This window comes from Protopterus annectens, chromosome 7.part0, assembly GCF_019279795.1.
Source record: "Protopterus annectens isolate FY-2018-M chromosome 7.part0, PAN1.0, whole genome shotgun sequence".
Taxonomy (NCBI): domain Eukaryota; kingdom Metazoa; phylum Chordata; order Ceratodontiformes; family Protopteridae; genus Protopterus; species Protopterus annectens.
Genome location: NC_056739.1, coordinates 1,706,087,178 through 1,706,108,979, shown reverse-complemented (window position 1 = coordinate 1,706,108,979; position 21,802 = coordinate 1,706,087,178). Strand labels below are relative to the sequence as shown.

General features: G+C 42.5%; 1 protein-coding gene across 1 annotated transcript in view; it reads left to right on the top strand.

The window, feature by feature from the left end:
* The window catches only part of SMARCAL1 (SWI/SNF related, matrix associated, actin dependent regulator of chromatin, subfamily a like 1), a 911,772-nt gene that overhangs the window by 430,202 nt on the left and 459,768 nt on the right, over positions 1 to 21,802 (top strand). Inside the window, exon 9 of the mRNA XM_044078228.1 lies at positions 321 to 386. Coding sequence (XP_043934163.1) covers positions 321 to 386 — 66 coding nt within the window. The remainder of the gene's footprint in view (positions 1 to 320; positions 387 to 21,802) is intronic.

Sequence of the window (21,802 nt, the reverse complement as noted above, 5' to 3'; positions counted from 1 at the left end):
AGGAATCTGATAAAGATTTCAATGACTATATTCTTCCTTCTTGTGGTTCACTGTCAGAGTAATTGAGAATATTTTTATTGGCATACCTTTTGTAGTGCATCTGGCTGTTTGCCTTTTATTGCAGATGTGAGGTTTATGTCCTTGATTACAGATACTTATTATGCACTGTGCCTCACACAGTTCTTATCCAGCACTAACAGGCAATGTTCAGCAAAAAACAGTTCAAGTGGCTGATGCATGTTTGCTGTGGTGTTGTGTGTGTTCATTTTTGCATAATATTATTGACTGTAGTTGTGTAATTTTTGTGTTTTCTGTTGTAGGATGAATCCCACTTCTTAAAGAATGTGAAGACTGCACGATATAAAGCTGCTATGCCTTTACTTAAGGTAGGAAAATGTTTCAAATTTTAAACCATTTCAAGGTATGGTTACAAGTGTGCAACTTGGCCAGAAGGAGGCCGTGCTGCCTATTTGTGCTGGAGTGGTTGCATAACTAGTCAGCACTCAACTTGTCTCCTTTCCCACTTTCTTGCTTCTTGCTACCATCAAAGATATGCTTAACTACTTCCCCAGGACTTCATTATTTCTACTGTCCTATCTGTGAAGGGAGCGCATTTCAAGGGTATATGCTACCCTGCTACTGAAGAAACTGCTTCAAAATGCTGATTTGAAAGTGGTCCATAGAACTGGTTAGCACCACTTTCTTTGATAACATTATCCCACTTCTTTTTCCTCCTCCTCCTCCATATGTGCACAGTTCCCCTTCAGTAGTCTGATTTTGTTTTTACTTTGCCTATATTAGTTTTTCCTCAAGGTCTGTTTTTAGAAGGCATTTTTACTTGATGAATTGATTGTAGTGTTCTCAACATTGCTGCGTCTCAACTCACAAGTAACGGGGAGAAGTAGAACAAAAATATGCCCTTAAAGGTACATTTTCTCTTTCCTCAAGCTAGTGTGATTTCAAAGTTAGCATATAAAAAGGAGGGGGTGTGGGAGTAAAGTCTCCCACATGGGAGGAGGAGCAAGGGATCTTAACCCCTGTAAAAAAAAAAAAAGTGATTTTTTTTTTATTTTAATTTTTCTTGCTGACATTTCTGTCGTTTTGGATTTCATGTAGTGTGGTGTTAGTGCTTCTGTCATTTTCGTTCTTAGCGGATTCTTGCTGAAATTTGTAAATGTTCCTACATTTGCTTTCTAATTTTGCTTTATGTTTTGATTGTTTGCTGAAACTTCTCTAAATTTTGTGGCTGGTGGAAAGAGGCTGCATCTCATTGTTGGAAAGCAGCCTGGAGTTCCTGCATCTGGGATTTCATTTTCAGGTTTGACTGAACCTAGACCTTATAGAGGTCTGTCCTAGTTTTGCATGGCTTATTAAGTTTTGTAGAACCAGAGTGTCTCTCTAGTTAATGTGGACTGAATCACAATTGTACATATTTCTGTATTAAGGATGGATAAGAGATCTTGGAGATTTATGACTGAGTATGGTGCATCATGGGATGTTTGTGCCATCCATCTGTTGTGATTGGCTTGGTCAAGGGTATGATAAGCCTATGTCGGATAGTGGCATGTTGAGTCAGCTGATCACCTGTCAGGAATATTTGTGGATTAGGCTTCATCTGCATAGACTTTCCCGTAGGAGCAGCAGGGTTGGTCAGTCTTTTTTGAGGAGGAATGATTGGGAGAGCCAACAGCAGTGCTCACATTCAGTGCACAAGATAATCAAACATTTGTTTGACTTTTGATATGATCTTGAATTGCAAGTGTGGGATTTCACCCTTAGGGACCTTGTTTATGAAATTTTCTGTACTGGCGCAAGTCTTTTTTTTTTTTTTTTTTTTTGCTGTGCCTCTGGCGAGTTGAGCCGTTATGCAGTCCTCTTATTTATGCTGTTGATGAGCTGGGAAATTTATGCTCTATAGGATTCCTTGTGAAGGCATGGTAGGGCTGAGGTCCTTGATGTGAGATGGTCAAAGTACTAGAGCTCCTTGCTTCCCCATGCTCATCTTTGGGTAAACTCTCCTTTAAGAATTTTTTTTTTTTTAAACAAGAAACATCTTCGTTAAATTATCACTTATGGCATAAGCAGTCATATGTTTATATAAATGAAAACAAACCATATTAGATATATTTTCATTTGCAAATGTTATATTTCACTTATAATGTATCCAGTCATTGTCAGTCAAACATTGCAAAGTTTATTCAATTCCTGCCTTCCCTTAAACCTCATTCCTCCTACTAAACATTATTCTGCAGGTATTATTCCCACAATTCCCATTTTTTGTATGTAATTTGCTTTTGTCCTTCTCTGAAGCTCCCACTTCCAGTTGTTTTATCTTTGTTACTGTACTCATACTTTTAGTGCTGTTAGTTTAGACTTTAATTTCCATTACTTTTTTGTCAGCCAACAAAATTAAATTCAGCAAGGCCTTACTATGTCTAGCAGTTCCTATTCTGTACCATAGCTCAAAAAGTTTGATTTACGACAGTGAGGATGTATTGGGGGGGGGGGGGCTAAAAGGGAATATATAATAAAAGAGGGTAGATTTTTGAAGAAATTTATGAAATTGGTATGGAAGATGTGACTTCAGTAGTAGGAGTTGAAGGATTTTATATGGAAGAGGGTAAGAGTCATGTAGGATAAGCTGATCTTTCCCACTAGAACAAGGTTGTTTGGGATTACCTGATTTGAAGGGATATTTCAGAGCTACAAAAGTAATGGTCCTGTACATAGCACAAGCAAAAAACTATAATTTAAACAGTTTAACAGTTAACAGTTTAGTACTAAACTAACTGCCCTTGCGAGCCATTTTAAGCCTAACCAATTATCCCTTGTGAGACTCAAACCATGCACCTTGTGTTTGTAAGGGAAACACCTTAGCCATTAAGCCACCCTCCCAACCCAGATAAACAGCCTCTGCAAGGCTCAAACCCAGGACCCTGCACACCATATACAATGTGATTTACCAAAGTGGAATGGGATGATGATGATGAAATGGGGGAAAGCTCAAGAAACAGAGAGACTGAGATTTTTGATACAGATCCTTAAGGAGAATAACAGTAATCATGGAGAATGTTATATTCATAAAGTAGCAGAAAGTATTCTAAGAACTAAGCCAGCACAGGAGTGGAGAAAGGAGATTCTGCTGATAGGGATGTCTGCAATTAAAGGTACAGAGAATGGGCAAGAGGGGTCTGACATTTACTGGATAAAACTGGTGAAGAAACCAAGGCACTGGGAGCAAATAATTAGACAGGGAAAAGTAATAGAATGGGAAGAGGCCAAGAATTCATTTTGACTACAGGCTAGAGAGTGCCTTCCCTATCAAGGACTAATGTCAGTGTATATAGGCATGGAGAAAGAAATAGGGGGACCTTAAGTGAAGGACCAGCACTAGACAGTTTTTAGTAGAATCTAGAACAGAAGCTGCTGTTAAAAAGGGATAATTAGTAGGGCAGCTTTAGGTGGAATATAACTACATACTGTCATAATTCTCCTCCCTTGCCAGTAATCCCTTATTACTACAAATCTACCTTTATTACTTTTTTTCTCTTCTGTCACTATTGGAGCTCTTTTCACAGATATTCCACTGAATAACCTTCTTGGAATCTTTTCCTTTTCAGATTCACATGCTAATTTTCTTCCAAATGTGTCTCCTGTTCCATAGCTATTTGCACCCTGCATTTTAATATAGTTCGCTACTCTTTCTTTTTGCATATATCTGTGAGACCATTTACATTTGAAGCTAATATGGAAACCGTCATTATGATAAGAAGCTATTATTCCCATCTGTTATGTATAACAGCTTTGTTTTTAAATGCCTAGTTTCAGCTTTTGTGTTACATGCATACACTCATGTTTAGCAGGTTGACCTTTTATACATTTGTTTCTTATCATGTACATTTGAAACTATGTCACATCTTGCAGAACTTTTTATTTTAATGAAAACCCTCAAACAAAAAAAACACACTCCCAGAACACCCCCAAAACCTATTGACTTAATACTAACGTATAAAACTGTGTACATCTTCAAATAATGAAGTTTAACCCTGCTAATAGGAACAGTTGTCCCAGAGTGGCAAAAAACATACATTTTTTTTTTGTTTTGTTTTTTTTTGGGGGGGGGGGTTCAACTTTTTGGAAAGACGAACATATGGTCCCAACGATATGAAGTTCGACTTCCAAAGAGTTAATCTTATGACATAGACCCATATGTAATTTTCAGTCAGTGATATTGCCCAGCCTTTTTATGAGGAGACCTCGATTACTGGGTGTGGAGTCCTCGGTGTATTACACTGGTCTTGTCTTGTTGTGCTGACGTTACTGAGTTGCTCTGTATCCTGATTGGTGGTGGTGGTGGGGGGGTTTGTCTTCTGTTTAACTTCCTATGTGGAGCTGTTTCATATGGTGGAGTTATGTGAAGAGTGCCCCTTTGCTGATGTCCTGTATTAAAAAAAATGGCTAAATAACCTTGAGGGTCAGTTTTTATAATCGTTATTAAAATAACAGTTCGGCTTAAGTTGGACAGAAAACTGTCAGACTCTGTGCCCTTGCATTCCAGGCCTTTATTGTAGGCAGATGAGTGCTACTTTGCACTACACTGGATGAGAAGATGAAGTGTTATGTACAAGCAAAGTGGGTGGTTCCCTGCCTGGTGCCTTCCCACTGGGTATGATCTTGTCTGGGTGGGGTGTAACCTACCCAGGGGGTTGGTCTAAGGCAGGTTTTCACACTGTTTAAAACTTTTATTTGTAAAACATTTATTGTAATATGCATTGAAAGTGGCGGCCCTACAGGCCTAAGTTAAGTGCTATTAGAAGAAATGTGATTCTGCTAGGTAAACTAAGGCATAATCTTGTAATCCGATGGTGTTGAAAGTGTGTGTTAAGTATGCCGGAGGGGGTTGTGGAATCCTTCATGTCTCTGTGATCTAGGTGGTCTAGTCTGTGTTAACAGCCATGTGTAGGAGAAAAGAAATTATGCTGACTGCCCTATTAAAGTTCCAGGGTTGACCGTAAGCCAAAGCTAGGTTGGTGACCCCTCATGTAGGCACATGTGCTATTCAGGTTTGTCTGGATGCTTAGCTCATGTCCAGAACTGAGAATCAGAGGGCAGTGTAATGGACCAAGTGTGGTTAATAGGTTTTTCCAGATAAACTTGAAAACAATGTGTGCGCCAAGTACTTACTGAGCACCATGTGTTCCTGCCTATTAGGCTGTGGTGACCATAATGGTTACTGTATGTGTGTGTGTGTGTGTGTGTGTGTGTGTGGGGGGGGGGGGGCACATGGCTCTTACCCTCCATGCACATCATCTGTGTGTGGAGGGGAACACCCGAGGAAATAGGACTGTGTGGTCTTATAAAAACATTTACCAGCAAGATAAAAGTAATACATTATTTATAATTTCTGAATGCGATTTATGAGAAATTATAAAACATTTATAAGGAATGAGAGTGCTCATTGCCACATGGTCTTGCAGATCGGGGCGTAGGAAATGTGCCATGCGTTCCATGAGTCCCAGAGTGGGGACACTACCTCCTTCCATGTGGGTGGAGGGGACTGAGCATGGATGTGCAAACCAGAGTCATCACTGATAGTTTGGTAAAGACCAACAGCTCCAATTAGCTGATCCAAATGTAGGGGAAGTTCTGAGCAAGTATAAAATATTTATAATAAGATTGTTAAACTTGCTATGGGAATCTGAACTAAGGTGCTAAAAGGCACCACCATAGAATGTGGCTGAATCTGTGTAAAGTGATAGTCCAAAAGTGTGGTTCTTTCAGTGTTCGAAGGTGATCTATGCTGGAAAATAAAATATCAGTCTAGCCTAAGGGCTATGGGGGAGGTAGTAGCCAATAATCTATAAGGTTGGCGCCATCAACATAACTGACCAGGGAGAAGCGGCCCAGGGACAATGGTTTGTCCTAATAAGGTGAACCTTCGCAAATGGGGTTTTAATGTGTAAGTTGTATAAAGCCCTTCTATACCAACTCATCATGCCTAAAAATGGATTTGAAAAGGTTGGGAATAGAGGATATTTCAAAGGGGGTGCAGTCAGGTGAGAGCCTGTTACCAGGAAGCCAGGTCTAATTGTAGAGATGGGTATCATATTCCTTTTCCTGACACACATTTTTGATTATTTTAAGAAAATTGAATGTCCTTTGGAGGTCAGGAGACATCCATCACATTCATAATCACCAAAGGCATTCCTCAGGGCTTTATGTATTAGGCCCCATACAGTTTAGTCTGTACTTGAACACCATGTTTGACCATTGTTGTCAGCAAAAAGTAGTACAATATACTGATGATAAAGGTCTCTTATGCCCCCCTAAGCAACACACCATAGATGAATCACAACTGCAGCGAGACTTTGTTATATTAGAAAAACGACTGTATAACTGCTATCTATTCCTGAATACTACTAAAAGTAATGCCGTTTTTAGTACAATTATTATTATTATTATTATTATCATCATCATCATCATCATCATCATCATCAAAATAAACTCTCTCCCTGATTAGAAATAAAACATTACCAAACAGATAATTCCCTTTTCTTGCTGCACAAATTACCTCAGTATTCACCTAGATGATATCATTTCTGTCAAGCAACAAATTGTCTGGGAATCAGATACTAATAGAGCAGTATATTAGTGAAAGGTGTGTTGTGAGCAAGGCTTGTGGAGTGGAGCAAATTCTGAGACACAGGTAGCACCATCACATGTCTAAGTGAAAGTGTGCAGTCGTCATCATATGTTAATGGTCATGTAATGATTTGGAAATGAACAACATTTTGGTAATGAGTTAACTGCAAATGTAAGTTAGGGTAAACAACACGGCGTAGTGATTCAGAAGTGTATAAAAACTGTGCAGTCAGCCACGACTGCCAGTGAGTGTATAGACTGTGATTTCTCAGTTAACTGTAAGAGAGACCTCTGCTGTTGCTGCTGTTGTAGGAGTAGCATCTATATTAGCTGAACAGTGCATTTTAGAAGCAGTTGTCGTAGGCAGTGTCATTCATAGATCACATTGTCATCCTCAGTGCAGAAGGCTCCAGCTGCACCTATAATACCATCACCTCCACAACAGGGACATAGTCAAACACTTACACTTGTACAAAGACACTGTATGTGAGCTGATAGACGTACAGTCATCACATGGAACCCATGGGATGCATGAAATACCAATTCCAGCAGACGCAAAGGTATGTGTAGCATTGACAATTCTTGTTACAGGAAGCTTCCAACTACCATCAGGGGACTTGGTGGCCCTATCGCAGGAATCTGCCTTAGGAATACTACAGCAGTTTTTTGATGTTATGCTGCCGTATGGGGAGAAGCATATGTGTTCCCAAGGACCACAGGAGGAAACAGCACTATATAGGCATTCTGTGAAACAGACAAAAAAGAGCCAGCACACAATGAAACACAGTATTTATTATATAACCAAGGATCTCATTTACAGGACTGGTTTTGACATTACGATGTTCTTTTCCTTGAGGTTCTAGAAGCCACTGATTACACTCACATTGCTGTCAAGGCCCTGCCTGTCAGTATGGACAACTGTATATCAACTGAAATGATTATCAGTCCGTCAACTGCAAGGTAGTCTGCAATATGTAGTGCATTATTTGCAGTTTATCTGTGCACCATTTTGGCAGTTACCACGATTCCCTCGTCTAGCACATGTCCAGCCTATGCTAGCAATTCTTGTCCGGTAACATCACACAGAAGAAATTTACTTCTGATGCCAGATATGCTGTGGAACCATAACTCATGGAGTACAATACTGCAGTCTCACAGACCTGCATCATTGCTGAGCAAGTGTTTGGACTGGCGAAGGCTTGCTTCTGTTGCTTACATTCCTTTGGTGGCAGACTGTAGTAAGCTCTTGAGACTTGCAGCAACTATTTGGTGTCTTTGCAGTTGTGCACAGCATGCTGGTACACAGACAGTTAGAGCAGGGGAATACCATTAGAGACCCTGACCATCAGGAGCCATCAGTGGAGAAGGTGTCATTTGAGGAGCTGTCAGAGGAACCATTTGCAGTGGAAGACTATATGAGATAGGGACTGTCACAGTATACTACAGCACTGACAAAGAGGTGGCATCTGGCTCATAGCTATGTGTCAAGTTAGACTTAGTAAAGATTAAAACTGCTGTGTGCAGTATTTAAACCAGGCTGTTTTCTAGAGTGCATTGACTGGCTATGCTGTTTGTATGACATCGACTACCAACAGATCTCAGCTGTAAGGACAGAGCAACACACAGCTGTCATCATACTCACAAGTGGGATGAGACACAATAACAAGGATTAGTAACAAGCATAGTGATGGGAGGAGAGAACTAAGTGTGTGTGTTATGGACAGTAGATTAGGGGAGCTACGTGTCCTGTATTTTGAGAGGTTAGTGCTGGGGTTGGTGTTCAGCAGTAGTGCATTCTTGCTCAGAATGTGTTCCAGTTGACACTGCTCCTGCAGATGTGAATGCATTGCGTGTACGTGTGTGTGTGTGTGTGTGTGTGTGTGTGTGTGTGTGTGTGTGTGTATGTGAGACCACAGTTTGAAAGATATAGACCATGAGTTTCTTCAGTGATAGGTGCATTCCTTTCTGAGGAGTGTCCTCAGTGATGGGTGCATTCCTTTCTGAGGAGTGACCTCAGTGATGGTTGTATTACTCTCTGAGGAGTGTCCTCAGTGATGGATGCATTTTCCTCTGAGAAATAGCACTTGGAACAGCACCCACAGGTAAAAATGAAGGCAAACTTCAGTATAGCAACTATCTGACCATACTGTGTTTTTAACCTCCATGTAGGTTATATTTGGGTGGGGCGCCACGCCATGCTGCAGCAGGAACATCACTACTAGGTGTAGTGAGGAAGTAATAGTATGCGACTTTCTCCTTCCTGGTTTGTGTAACGTGTCTACATTGGTGGCAAAGCAACAGCAACTAGTGGGACGGTATTGATCCTGGCATGTAGAGGAAGTGCCCGCCAAACAGTAATTTGAACAGTGCCCTCATGTAGGTCATCCTGCAGGCTGCCTAGTACATCTCTTACCTCTGCTGTAGTAGTGGTAGCAGCGTCCACATGTGTCTTGATGACAATCCTGCACTTCTTTTAAGTAAAGCCCATTGTGATGCCAATTTCAGACAATAATCAGAAGCCTTGACATTGAAGACCACCACATTACTGCTCCTAAATCCTGTCCTCATGCTGCATGAAGGCCCCACTTGTAGGTGCATGGGCAGGGGATGAGGGTGCTCCCAGGGTAGGGTTGTCTGTTATGACCTGTCCTTTCATGAGTTCCAGAGAGGTGATGTGAGGTGGGTTACACAGGCAACAGAAATATGTCACTGCATGTGGATGATGACGTGTCTTCTGCAGTCACTGTTACTGATGGTTGCACTTTCCCCAGTAGCTGTGCTACTGTAAGGTCATCAGTGTCTAATGCAGCACTGGCATTAGGCATAAACTTTTCCGTTACAGACAACCCCATTACCATAGTTTCTGTGAAAGCAAAGAGTTAACATCCAACCAGGAAAAGCCGAAAGAAGGATTTAACACTAAAATTATGTGACAGTCCCATTTCCCTCAACAGTACAGATAACAGCTTGACATAGAATTTATACTAAGGTACATTGTGTGTTATGTCTTTATGCCTACATCCATTTTGTACCTGTAGAGGAAGTGTGATGTTGAGCATCCCCTGAGTTCACTGTACAGACTTGCACTAAAATGTGTCAATGTGTTGAACCCCCCCCCCTTTCTTAAGCACAGTGGGAAAAAGCTATAACTATAACCCAGTTAATCTTTGTTTTATTAGCAGGCATAGGAGCTGGAGTGAGCAGCGTACAGCTTTGCCCTTTGTTGGGGGGTTAGCTTGATTTTTGAGTGTCACCCAGAGAGTGTTTTGGGTGGTGTAGCCCACAAAGTCTAGCCAGAGGTATATGCTGGTGCTTTGTAGCTGCATAGATCAGAGGACAGTCTTGTGTGGAAGCTTGCTTGCTTCCTTCTTCCCCATAGACTGTCAGTGCTAAAGTGCCTCAAAAACTGTTGAAGGGTGTAAAGAGGTCCTTAGGTTGGAGGTTGATCTTGATGACTGCCTGGATGATGGCTCCACGATCAGCTACTGTCTCACAAAAGAACTAATATGCTGGTGACAGCTCTAAATGCCAGGAGGAATGAATGGGCTACACAGGTTGCCAGGAGGCCTAATCGTCAGCAGGTAGAAGATTAAAAAAATGTCTGCTTCATATAAGAAATACCAAGAAGGTGCATCTGCTTCAGCTCCCACATTCAGGCCTTCACTGGGTATCAGAGTCCTTTCAGTCTCCCTAACCAGGGACAACAGAAATTCCTCCTCAGAAGTATGGGTGGCTTGCAATGGTGAACTTCCACTTATGGCGACCATCTCATGTACATTTTCATGGGCCCTCTTGCGGGCAAGCAAGATCACATCAGTGACCTTGTGATGGACCTAATGGCTACTGTTTTAACTATATTAACAGTAGCATTCACCACCAGCTTGTGCCAGAGATGTTCCCAAAAGACCCAGTAACTGTTGGTTGTGCTCAATATCTACTGTCCATGCTCATAGAAGGCCTGCAGTAGTACATCAGTTTCTGCTTGGGAGAACTTATCGAGGAACTTTTTCTCTTTATGCGCCATGTGTCTATCTGTCAATTTAGATGTACAGCTTTGGTGAGTGAGTGAGTGAGTGAGCACAAAATATGCACAACACCATCTGTACTGGTCACACACCAGTGTGGCTGCTGCATCACCATAAGGTGCCACACCTACCATGCCCCAATAATAAGGGTAATTTCCTGTAACAGTCTTGTAGGACAGCATAGGGAAAGACTGTTGTGAGAAGCACTCTGTCAGCAGGCTACACTTCCCTGTACCCAAGAAAGCACCTTCTTCATGTCCTCCACTTGTTTATTCCAGTCCTGTGTCTGTTATCCTTACAACAATGTAAAGAGGTGCCACCATTACTACTGGTAAATGGGAAGACAAAGTTATACAGACAGAGAGAGAGGAAGACTGAGTTCTGCGGTGAGTAGTAGTGACATGTGGTTGCTTGTATGTAGGTAAACATTCTTGGTCAGCTGTATGCAGTTCTTGGGGATTCGTGGACATGTTTATTTATCTTCTGTTTTTTTAGCATCTGCTGAAATAGATGACAACAACAATATGCCAGACTCAGCAAGCAGTACTGTTTATGCATCAGGTTAAGTAAAAGATATTGATGTTAAAGCTGCATAACTGTTCTATACTTGTTTATTGCCCATATTTACATTGCTGTTAATTCTTTTAACCATAGTTTATGGCTTTGCTTTGTGTCACATAACCTTGTCAATGCAGTTTAAGCTGTTTTACTACCTACCCTGCCACCAGGATTTCCCACCAATGGCACAGTGATGCAAACTGGGCTGAGAGGGGGTGTTCTGCCACCATCCCAGATGTCTTTGTCTACTTTGGACCATAGTGGTTGGCTTCATTTGGTGCCATGTCCACCTTCCCTGCCTTTTCCAATTACACCTGGCATATATTTGGCATGCATTTAACAGGCTCTTGAGTGACACTTCATGGTGGCTGTCCTGTGTCATGGTACATAGTTACTGTTGAGTTTCAGACTCCCATGTATATTTATTTTGGACGTATGTGGCAGTGTGTACATGTCATGGTCTCCGTGATTCCATGCAGGGCACTGTTTCATTGGTTGTGTCTGTCATATATTGATAAACTTCTATGGGCTTAGCACTTCAGGCTCATGGGGTTATTCAGCCCGGTTGTACTGTCTCTTGTGGGCACTGTTTGCAACCCATGCACTGTTCACATGTCTTCCATATTGGGAGGGACTAGTTAACTGGCATTAATTCTTACTCCTTGTGCACACATGCGTTGTATCTTTGATTTAGGCATGTATATTACTTTTTGTTTGTCACTGCATACTAAGCAACAATGTTTGATGTCAATTTTCATTAATTCCTTAGCCTTTGGGTTCAGATCCGAATCTCGGATCTGACTTGACAGTTACTATAGCTCATGGCCAACTAAAACTCTTGAGCTCCTCCCTGCCCATAATGCACCAACCCCTAACATACCCCAGATCTCATTTGCTGCTTTTCACGTATAAACATGGTCAACTTTGCTCTCAAGTGAGTTTAGAGATAAGTGCTATTTCAATGACTTTTTCTCCTTTTTTATTCCTGTGTACAGTTGGTGTATTTCTTAAATACCATTGTTGGTAATTTTCTTAAGTATTTAAAACACACACACACACATATATATATATATATATATATATATATATATATATATATATATATATATATATGTTTACTATCACAATGCCGATGTGCACTTGCACGGCTATGAAGTATTCGAACAACAGATGTTCGAATACTTCATATTTCGGCAGGTGATGTGAGCGAACGTTACCTTTGCGAATGGACTGTGCATCCGCAATTCTAACGTTCGCTCATGTGAGGGGATCGCGGTACAGTGCGGTTAGGGAAATACATCCCTTTCCTCACTGTAGTGCGATCTCGGAGTTGGAATATTAAGTTGGGGGGGTGGGGGGTGCAGGGGGGCTTGCCCCCCTGCATAACTGTGTGTTTAGGGTGGTTAGGTAGGTAGTTATGGGACGGGTGGGAGTGCTGTGTATTGCCGTAAATGTCGCGAGCGACATTTTCGACAATACACAGCTGTTTTCGACTTTAGGAAAATTCGTAAATGTTAATTTCCGATGTATAAATTCGAAAATGCAGGCACGTTTTGTTCTGATTTTCGAATTTATGATAGTAAACCATATATATATATATATATATATATATATATATATATATATATGTGTGTGTGTGTGTGTTTACATTTTTGGTGTATTCCTTCGCACCATTGTTGGTACCCCCTTTTTTTTCCCTTTTTCATTTCTCCTTACCCTTTTCAAAAAAAATTCTCACTATCTTTTCTTCTTCCATCATGTCTGAAAAAGGATTTATAAAGTGCAGGAAATATGGCCATAAGCTACCTTGTTTTGGTGGTCATAATCTCTGCATCTGTTGTTTAAGCCCAAAACATCTTAATATGGAATGAGTGTTTGCAAGAGTTTTAATCTGTGAGCAATAGTGGACCATAAAAATAAATTGATTCTAAAACAATTGCTGCCTACTACTTTTTTGAAAGCCATATCTGAGGCTCACCCCACTAAGATAGCTTCTAAGGATGCTCCAAAAAAAGTCCCCGAAAAAGTTGAATTCTTCAACTCCATCTTCAACAGAGCCTCCACACAGAAAGTCCAGACTGGATCTGAAGCCGTCTGGCTTCAAGACTTCCACAGGATCACCTAAAATGTCTTCAGATCTGAGTACTTCAGATCCTAAGGTACTTCCTCGGATCTGACGCTCTCCCTGCATAGACCCAGTACAGTCTAGGGTCCTGTCCCCCTTCCTTGAGAGACGATGTTCTAAATCACCTTCTGTTGCTTCATCTCATTCTTCCAGGAGTCTCACTGAAGCCGACGTGGATGAAATGATGAGTACATTTCTGTTAGCGCAGATACAGATGGGGGGGGGTCTCCTGGCTTCTACCCCCTCTGGTCAGGAAGCCTTGGCCAACTCTACCCCTCCAGTATCAGCTCCTTCTCTGATTCAGAATTTCATTTCGGAGTCCTTGGATCTGAGTTTGCCAAGACCATTTGGATCGGATCCTAGGATAGAGGTGTCCTCGGATCTGAGAGTTTCCCTGAGCTCCCTTGCTCCGACTAGTTAGGAGCAGAGTGGCTCTCTGAGCCAAAGCGTCCCGGTTGGATCTGAGGTGTTGAAGTTGACTTTGGAGCCTGTGTCAAGGACAGCTCGGCTTTGACCACTGGCTTGGGTAGATTGCCTTTGGGGCTCACGAAACCAGTGAGACAGAAGTAGCTTCTCAGCTTCATCGGCTTCCTTCTCCCTGGGACGGTATGCCTTTAAGGTAGTGGAGAGAGTGTTCTCTGCTTTGGTAGGATGGACAGTCTCTTCCCCCCTCAGATCTTCCTTCACCATTTCATGTGTCTGTGTTCCGTAAGCCTTGACATTTGACTCCATAAAGACAGCCAGTCCAACCCCTCCAAGCTATCTAGCAGGGTATCATGGTCTCTTCCAACACTTCCCTGGAACATCCCACCAAGGAAGTACCCAGGAAGAGAAAGTGCAAAAGGAAGCACTTTGATTCCCCACAGGAATTTATCACAGAAGACACTGATTTGGATGGAGTGGAACGATTTCCCTAGAGCACCACTCAAAGACGTCTCATTTGAAGACATACTAGTGATTCTCAAGCAAAGGGGAGGCTGGACCTCCTAAAATCCTTCCCAGGAGTAATCAGTGCTTCTGGAGGCATTTGGATCTAGCTCATCTGTCTCCTGGGTAACTCAGCCCTCTGAGCTTATTGATTTGATTTCTCAGCGGGCATGGAAGGAATCTGATGTGGTTGAACCTATCCCCAAGAGACCAAACCAAATTCTGGCACCTTTGACAGGTAGGGAATACTGAGGCAAGGGAGTACCATTAGATGCCATGGTCGTGGTGGCAGTCACAAAGAAGGAACTTCAAACAAAAGTTCCACAGTCAATCCCCCTAGTAGAGAGTCCAGGGCTTTGGACAGATTTGGGAAGCATGTCTATGCTTCAGTGACCATTGCTCTTAGGTTGCTGAACTATTTGGCATATTTCACTAGGATGAAAAGAGATTTGATAAAGGAACTGTCAAATACTCTTTCATGGACCACTACTGTAGAGGCTCCAGCTTCGGTAGCCTTGAAGTTGTCGACCTTTTAGCTCATCTCAAATTCATCCATGAGGCTGATCTCTCATGCAGTTGAAATACCTCAACGGCAACAAGTTCAACCATCTCAATAAGCAGACACACCTGGATGTGCTTGTGTAACTTTGTGGAGCCATTCAAGTTGTCTTTCATCACTGCTCCCTTTGATTGATCTTCTTTATTTGCCCCCAAGATGAAGGCCACACTCTCCAGGTGTGAAAAAGATGCAAAGACTCTCTCTGCTGTAGTACATTTTTCAATGCCTCAAAGGACCTTCTCTAGGAATTAATGAGGGGGACGAAAAATGTGGTTCAAAAAATCTCCGGGTCCTTTCCAAAATCCGTGTGGAGACAGTTCCCCAGAGGCAGAGGAGAGAATGCTAATGGAAGATAACATCCACATGGTAGAGGTGGCCTGCAGAACCAAGGATCTAGAGACACGTTCTCTCACAGGCCCTATCAACGGTCTTGAAAGGAGGCCCAACTGTACCCCTCCAGAGGAAATCAGGGTCATTTATCCCTGCATCAGAGAGCCTGGCTAGATATCACAAAAGACACCTGGGTGCTCAGGATTATTTCCAGAGGTTATATAATTCACTTTTTCCCTTCCACCTCCATCCTCACAAAAGGTTCCCGATGTTCCACTCCATCAGAGGAAATACAAAAGCTGCTAGGAAAAGAAGGGTAATCCAGGAGGTCCACTGGACCAGAAAGGATCCAAAACTTAATCAAGATTGTTTTTAGTGTCAAAGAAAATGGGGCTGGAGACCATTTCTAGATCTCAGTCAGTTCGACACTCAACATTTCAGATGGTCATGGTTCGGTCCATCCTTCCATTCCTAGGTAAGGATGATTGGATGTGCTCGCTAGACTTTCAAAATAAGTACTTTCACATAAAAATGAACAGGTTGTCCAGAAGGTTCTTACGCTTCTGGCTGGGAGCCAGTCATTTCCAGTTCAGATACTTGTCCTTTGGTTTCACTACAGCTCCCAGGGTGTTCACCAAATGCATGGCAGTGGTGGCAGCTCACTTGAGACTGCAGGGATTCTGGGTACTTCTGTATTTAGACAACTGGCTCATTACTGCTCCAGCCAGGTATATACTCATAATAGCGAGAGACCAAGTACTCCAAAGTTGCTGCCTTCTGAGAATTACAATAAATTGCAACAAATTTCAGTTGCAACCATCTCAAACACTGGAATTCATAGGGGCAAATTTCAATATAGTATCTGCAACCGCTTCACTTCGCCTAAACAGAGCACAGCCTTTGAGATTCTAGGTCGTATAAATTATTCACAACACCAACTTTTCAGCCAGGTTGATGCTTCAAGCCTTGGTGCCAATGTCAGTGGCCATAATTCAAGTCCCCCTGGCAAGAGATTGTATGAGAATTCTTCAGTGGATGCTAGCTTCCCAATGGTCAATTCTTTATTAGCGGATGTCAGTTCAAATAAGGATCACACGGGCATGCAAAAAAATACCTTTGATGGTGGATCAGATCAGTTTTTACAACACCATCCATTCATTCTCCCTCAACCCAAGGCCATAGTGACCATGGATGCAATCCAGATTGGGTGGGGGACACTTACTGGGGAAAACAGTTCAAGGCACTTGGTCCCTCAAACAGGCCAATTTTCATGTAAATGTCCTGGAGATGAAAGCAGTGATTTTAGCATTGCAAGCCTTTCAGGATGCTCTACCTTTGGGGATAACTGCAGTCCAAACAGACGGTATGTCAGTAGTTTGGTACATCAACAAACAAGGAGGAACCAGGTCTTATCCCTTGTGTTGAGAAGCACTCAGAGTGTGGCAATGGGTCAGTCATCCAACCATTTTCTGATAGTAACACATTCCAGGGTAGTCCATCATAATAGCAGACAAATCGAGCAGGTCCATTGTATTACCTCACAAATGGTCTCTCAACAAGAAGGCGACAGAAACACTTATTCATCATGGGGCTATCCTTGCTAGGATCTTTTTGTGTCTCCCCTAAACAACAAATGCAGCAGCTTTTTTGCCCTATCTCCCCAATGGGGGAATCACCGAGGGAAGCTCTGCTCCATGATTAGCTCTCTGGTCTTCTCTATGCTTATCCACCAACTCCATTGATATCCAAGTTTCTACAGAAAGTTGCAAGGTTGAAGAGCAAAGTCATCCTCATTGCACCTTACTGGCCTCAACAGGTTTGGTTCCCCTTCTTTTGGCCTCATCTTCTTTACTCACCTTGAATTCTGGATCCGATTCCAAACCTACTGTCTCACCCAACAGGCATGATTCAATCGGATATCACAAACATCAAGCTAACACCATGGTTTCTCCACTTCCATTAATAGCCATACAACCTATGCTGTCATCTCCTGTCTGTCATATACTTTTGTCTTCCCATAAAGCTTCCACTAAGAAAATCTACAAGAGTAAATGGAAGAGGTTTGTTTTTTGGGTGCATCTAAAACATATTGATCCCTTTTCAGCCCCCACACAGTGTCCTACAGTTTTTGGCAGTAATTTGTAATGAGAGAGCTAGCTCTGCTACCATTATAGTTCAATTGGCAGCAATACTTTCATGGAGGAGCTGACAGTTCTTTAGCCTCCGTTAAGATATGCAAGGCTTTCCTAAGAGGTACTGTTTTACTTAGACCACCTTATAAAAGATCCTACCCTTTCATGGCATTTGAATCTTGTATTGTTTGAACAAGCAGGGAAATTTGCTCTTAAATTTCTGACCTGGAAAACGTTATTTTAGTGCTGTTAATTCTGCTAGGAGAATTTCAGAACTTCAGCGGTTATCCTCTAAATCTCCTTACTTGATTTTCCATAAGGATAAAGTGACATTAAGACCCAACCCTTCTTTCTTCCTAAGGTGGTGCCAGAATTAATTATCAATTAGTCTATTAACTTGCCATTTTCTTCCCAAAAAAGGTGAATATATGTGGATATTCACAGAAAGTTGCATTTCTAAGTACACAGAACCAAAGATATTAGAAAGTCTGATCAGTTATTTATATCCTTTGCAGATAACAAATCAAATAGGTTGCAAAGGTAACATTGGCAAGGTGGATTACTGATTGTATAGCATATGTCTATAATACATTTACTGAATTTCCTGTTTGCACTTATTTTTAAAATCATTTTTTTCTCAAAACTTGCATTTTATCTGTCTTTGGCCTAGCACTCTTGTGTGGGGTCATTTACTGCACTGTTATAACTTGATACTTGTGAACCTCTGCTATCTCTGAAAAAACAAAAAAAAATCTTGCTTTTTTCCCACTTTTCTGAGATTTAAAAAAGTTCAGTTACAGGCTTGCTGTTTTTGAACTGTTTGTAAGTTTCTGTGAGGCCATTTTTTGCTTGGGCTAAAGGGAAGTCTCTCTGTTGATCAGTGGCAGTGAAAAACATTGAGCAGCCTGCCTGCCCCTGTGGGAGTGGTTACTGACTTGAAACTGTAGTTTTATTGGCCATTTTGGGTCAATTCCAAAACTCCTTCATCTTCCTCTCTTAAAACCCTCTTTTGCGCAGTTTTGCGTTTTGTGCATAGCGCAACAGCGGCAGCGCCGCCTAATTGGGTTTAAACTATTCCTGGCTCCACAAAGTCTGCTCTTCACTTTTTCCCTTAGAACTACTCTATCTCTCAATTTAAACACCATATTCTCATTCTAAGGCCATTCCCTGGTCCAATTAAGTAATCCTACAAGTTAGCACTATTAAACCATAAGCACTACTTACTCTTATACTCTCTACGATTACCCTGTCCTCTATTGGTCCGTCTTAAATTCAGTTTCCCTATATTACTCTAGCATGTCCAAAGGTCAGTCAGTGGTTTCCTCTCCAGTCCAGCTGGTGAATCTGGGAATTTTGAGGCAATGTTGCAACTGTCTCATGTACACGGACAACCCTCTCCTCCTCCAAACAGGTTCAAATATATGTGAGAGATGCAACTATTTAGCCAAACTGGAGGCTGAGCTCTGTCATCTCAAAACTGGTGTAACCAGTCAGGAGGAGAAGATAACCTCACACAACACAATTCCAGTATCACATAGTCCCACCACATCAGCGAACCAAACACATAAATACACAAAAACATACTCGGAGGCTCTAAATAAAAATCTACCTAAGCAACAGAGACCTCCAAAGCAGACATCCAAGCAAATGCTACCTCAAAACAAAACTCACACAACACATAACCCACAAAGTCAGTGTGCCAAGCAGCCACAGCCCTTAAGGCTGAATAACACACCTGATACTCTTGTAATAGGTGATTCTATTGTCAGACACACTGACGTCCCGCTCACCAGGCTGAACAAAGAGAAGGTCACGGTGAGCTGCCTGTCGGGTGCTAGGATCTGCCACATAACGCAAGCACTCAGGTCACTCCAAAGCAAATACAAATATGACTCAGTCATTGTACATGCTGGTGTGAATGACCTGAGACGTACCTCCCTGGACTACATGAAAAGAGACATAGAGGAGCTCTCTGATCATGTAGCCCAGGCTGGTATGACCCTGACCTTGAGCAGCATCTTACCCTCACCTAGAATGATGCCACAGTACAAAGTCAAAATGATGATTTTAACAATTGACTAAAATTTTGGTGTCATTCAAAGGGGATCCAGTGTCTGTCAGCCTGGGATGACATGCTCGACAAGCCACGTTGCTTCGCTAGGGACGGCTTTGCACCTGTCACCACTGGGCTTTTGGATATTGGCAAAGGCTCTTGCCACCCCCATAGTGCCTTTTTTAGGCAAGGCTCAAAAGTCAAACCCACCCCCATAGACAGCACAAGGAACAAGAAACTACGGGTAATGCTGCTAAACGCCAGAAGTCTTAACCTCAATATGCACACACTCAAAGCTCTCCTCAGTATGGAGAACATCGATATATGTGCAGTGACAGAAACCTGGTTCAAGGCTCCAGAGAGCACCCCAGCACTACCAGGCTTTACCTCATATCATGCTTTTCAGCCCCAAAACCCGGACCGAACCACAAAAGGAGGGGGAGTTTCCATATTTATCAAGGATATCCACACCTCCAGGTTAGTGGCATTGCACGAAGTATCGGAGACCATCCATGTGCAACTAACAGTGGGCAAGACTGCTTTTCAGTTTATAGCATCCTACAGACCACCCTCTCAAAGTCAGGAATCCCACTCGGCTTTCCTGAAAACATTGGAGAACATGAAGATCTCTCTGATCACCATTATATTGGGTGACTTCAACTACCCAAACATTGACTGGGAGCACTACTCAAGCCCCAGCACCTTAGCCCAAAGGTTCCTGGAAATTATAAATTCAAATGCTATGGAACAACTAGTCACCACTCCCACAAGAAGGGACAACATACTAGACCTGATCATTACCAACATGGGGACTCTGTGCTCCACACCAGAAGTATATCCCTCATTGGTAAGATCAGACCATAAATTAATTTCACTGGATGTCCACATCCCGACCACACCCCCAGCCCAGAAAACCACAGTGAAAAACTTCTCAAAAGCGAACTTCTCACTTCTCAAAACCGAAGTGGAATCCTTCAAGGCCCCAGGGCCAGTGGAAACTACGGCCCAAACTGCAGAATCCTATATAAACGCATTCTACGGACATCTCCAGGAATGCATGGATCATGCTATCCCAAACAAAACCAAGACCCAATCATCCAAAGGCAGGCGTCCAGTCTGGTGGACCCCTGCCATAAATAAACTGTACAACAGAAGGAGGAAGCTACTACATGACAGAGCAAAATCCCTAATAGGGAAGGCATCTCTGATCAGTACTAGCAAAAATTACGATCCCTCATAAAATCCTCCAAGGCCAGCTTCGAGAGAAAAATTGCACAGGACACCAAAGACAATCATAAGGCTTTTTCAGTTATGTTAGAAACCTGGGATGCAACTCCCAGACTTGTTCTGAGTTGATTCTAAACGACAAAAATACACTGAACCCACAGACATCACCAATATCCTGGCAGACAGGTTCAGTGCAAACTCCCCAAAAGGGCAAGTAGCTAGCCCGGCAGAGGGCTGCCTCCCAAACAGCTCAGATGCTCAGGTGAAGGCTGCCCTCTCCAAAGCAAAAACACTGCTTCCATGGGACCAGATGGCGTCCCAGGTTGCGTCCTACATGAACTCCAAGAGGAACTAATCCCTCAAATAAAACAGCTGTACAATCTCAGCCTCACTACAGGATATGTGCCCACAGAATGGCGTACAGCAACAGTGGTCCCACTCCACAAAGGTGGAGCCTCTACGGACCCTGGAAACTATTGCCCCATAAGCCTGACTAGCTTAGTCTGCAAGGCTATGGAGAGGATCATCATGGAGCTCATAAACAAAGACATTGGGGACCTACAGACGCTAGATCCTACCCAGTTCGGCTTTGTCAAGGGCAGATCCTGCCTTTTGAAGCTGGTTGACTTCTTCGAAACAGTCACCAAAGCCATAGATGAAGGGAAGGTAGTCCACACAGCCAATCTGGACCTTGCAAAGGCATTTGACACAATACCCCACTCGGGCATCATAGATAAGCTATCCAGCTTAAATATAAACCCCTATGTCACAAGATGGGTCGCAAACTGGCTCAAAGACAGAACCCACAGAGTGAGAGTTGCTGGGGCCATGTCAGACTCGAAACCGGTCATACGTGGCGTCCCACAGGGTTCTGTCCTGGGACCACTCTTGTTCGGTATATACTTTTATGAGGTACAGGCAAACGTGGGAGGACTATGGCTCACCAAGTTCGCAGACGACTGCAATCTGGGCGCCATAATCAACTCTCCAGCTGACACAAGCATCCTTCAAAAAGGTCTTACAGAGATAGATAACTGGTGCCAGCGCCATGGTTTAAAGCTAAATGCCAAAAAATGTATAGTCATACCCTTTGGCAAAAACAATGTGCCCACAAATTACCACATAGGTGGAAACCCATTAAGTACAGATAAAGTTATTAGGGACCTGGGGACCCAAGTTGATAGCAATCTCTCCTTTGAAAACCACATTGCCAAAGTGGTTAGA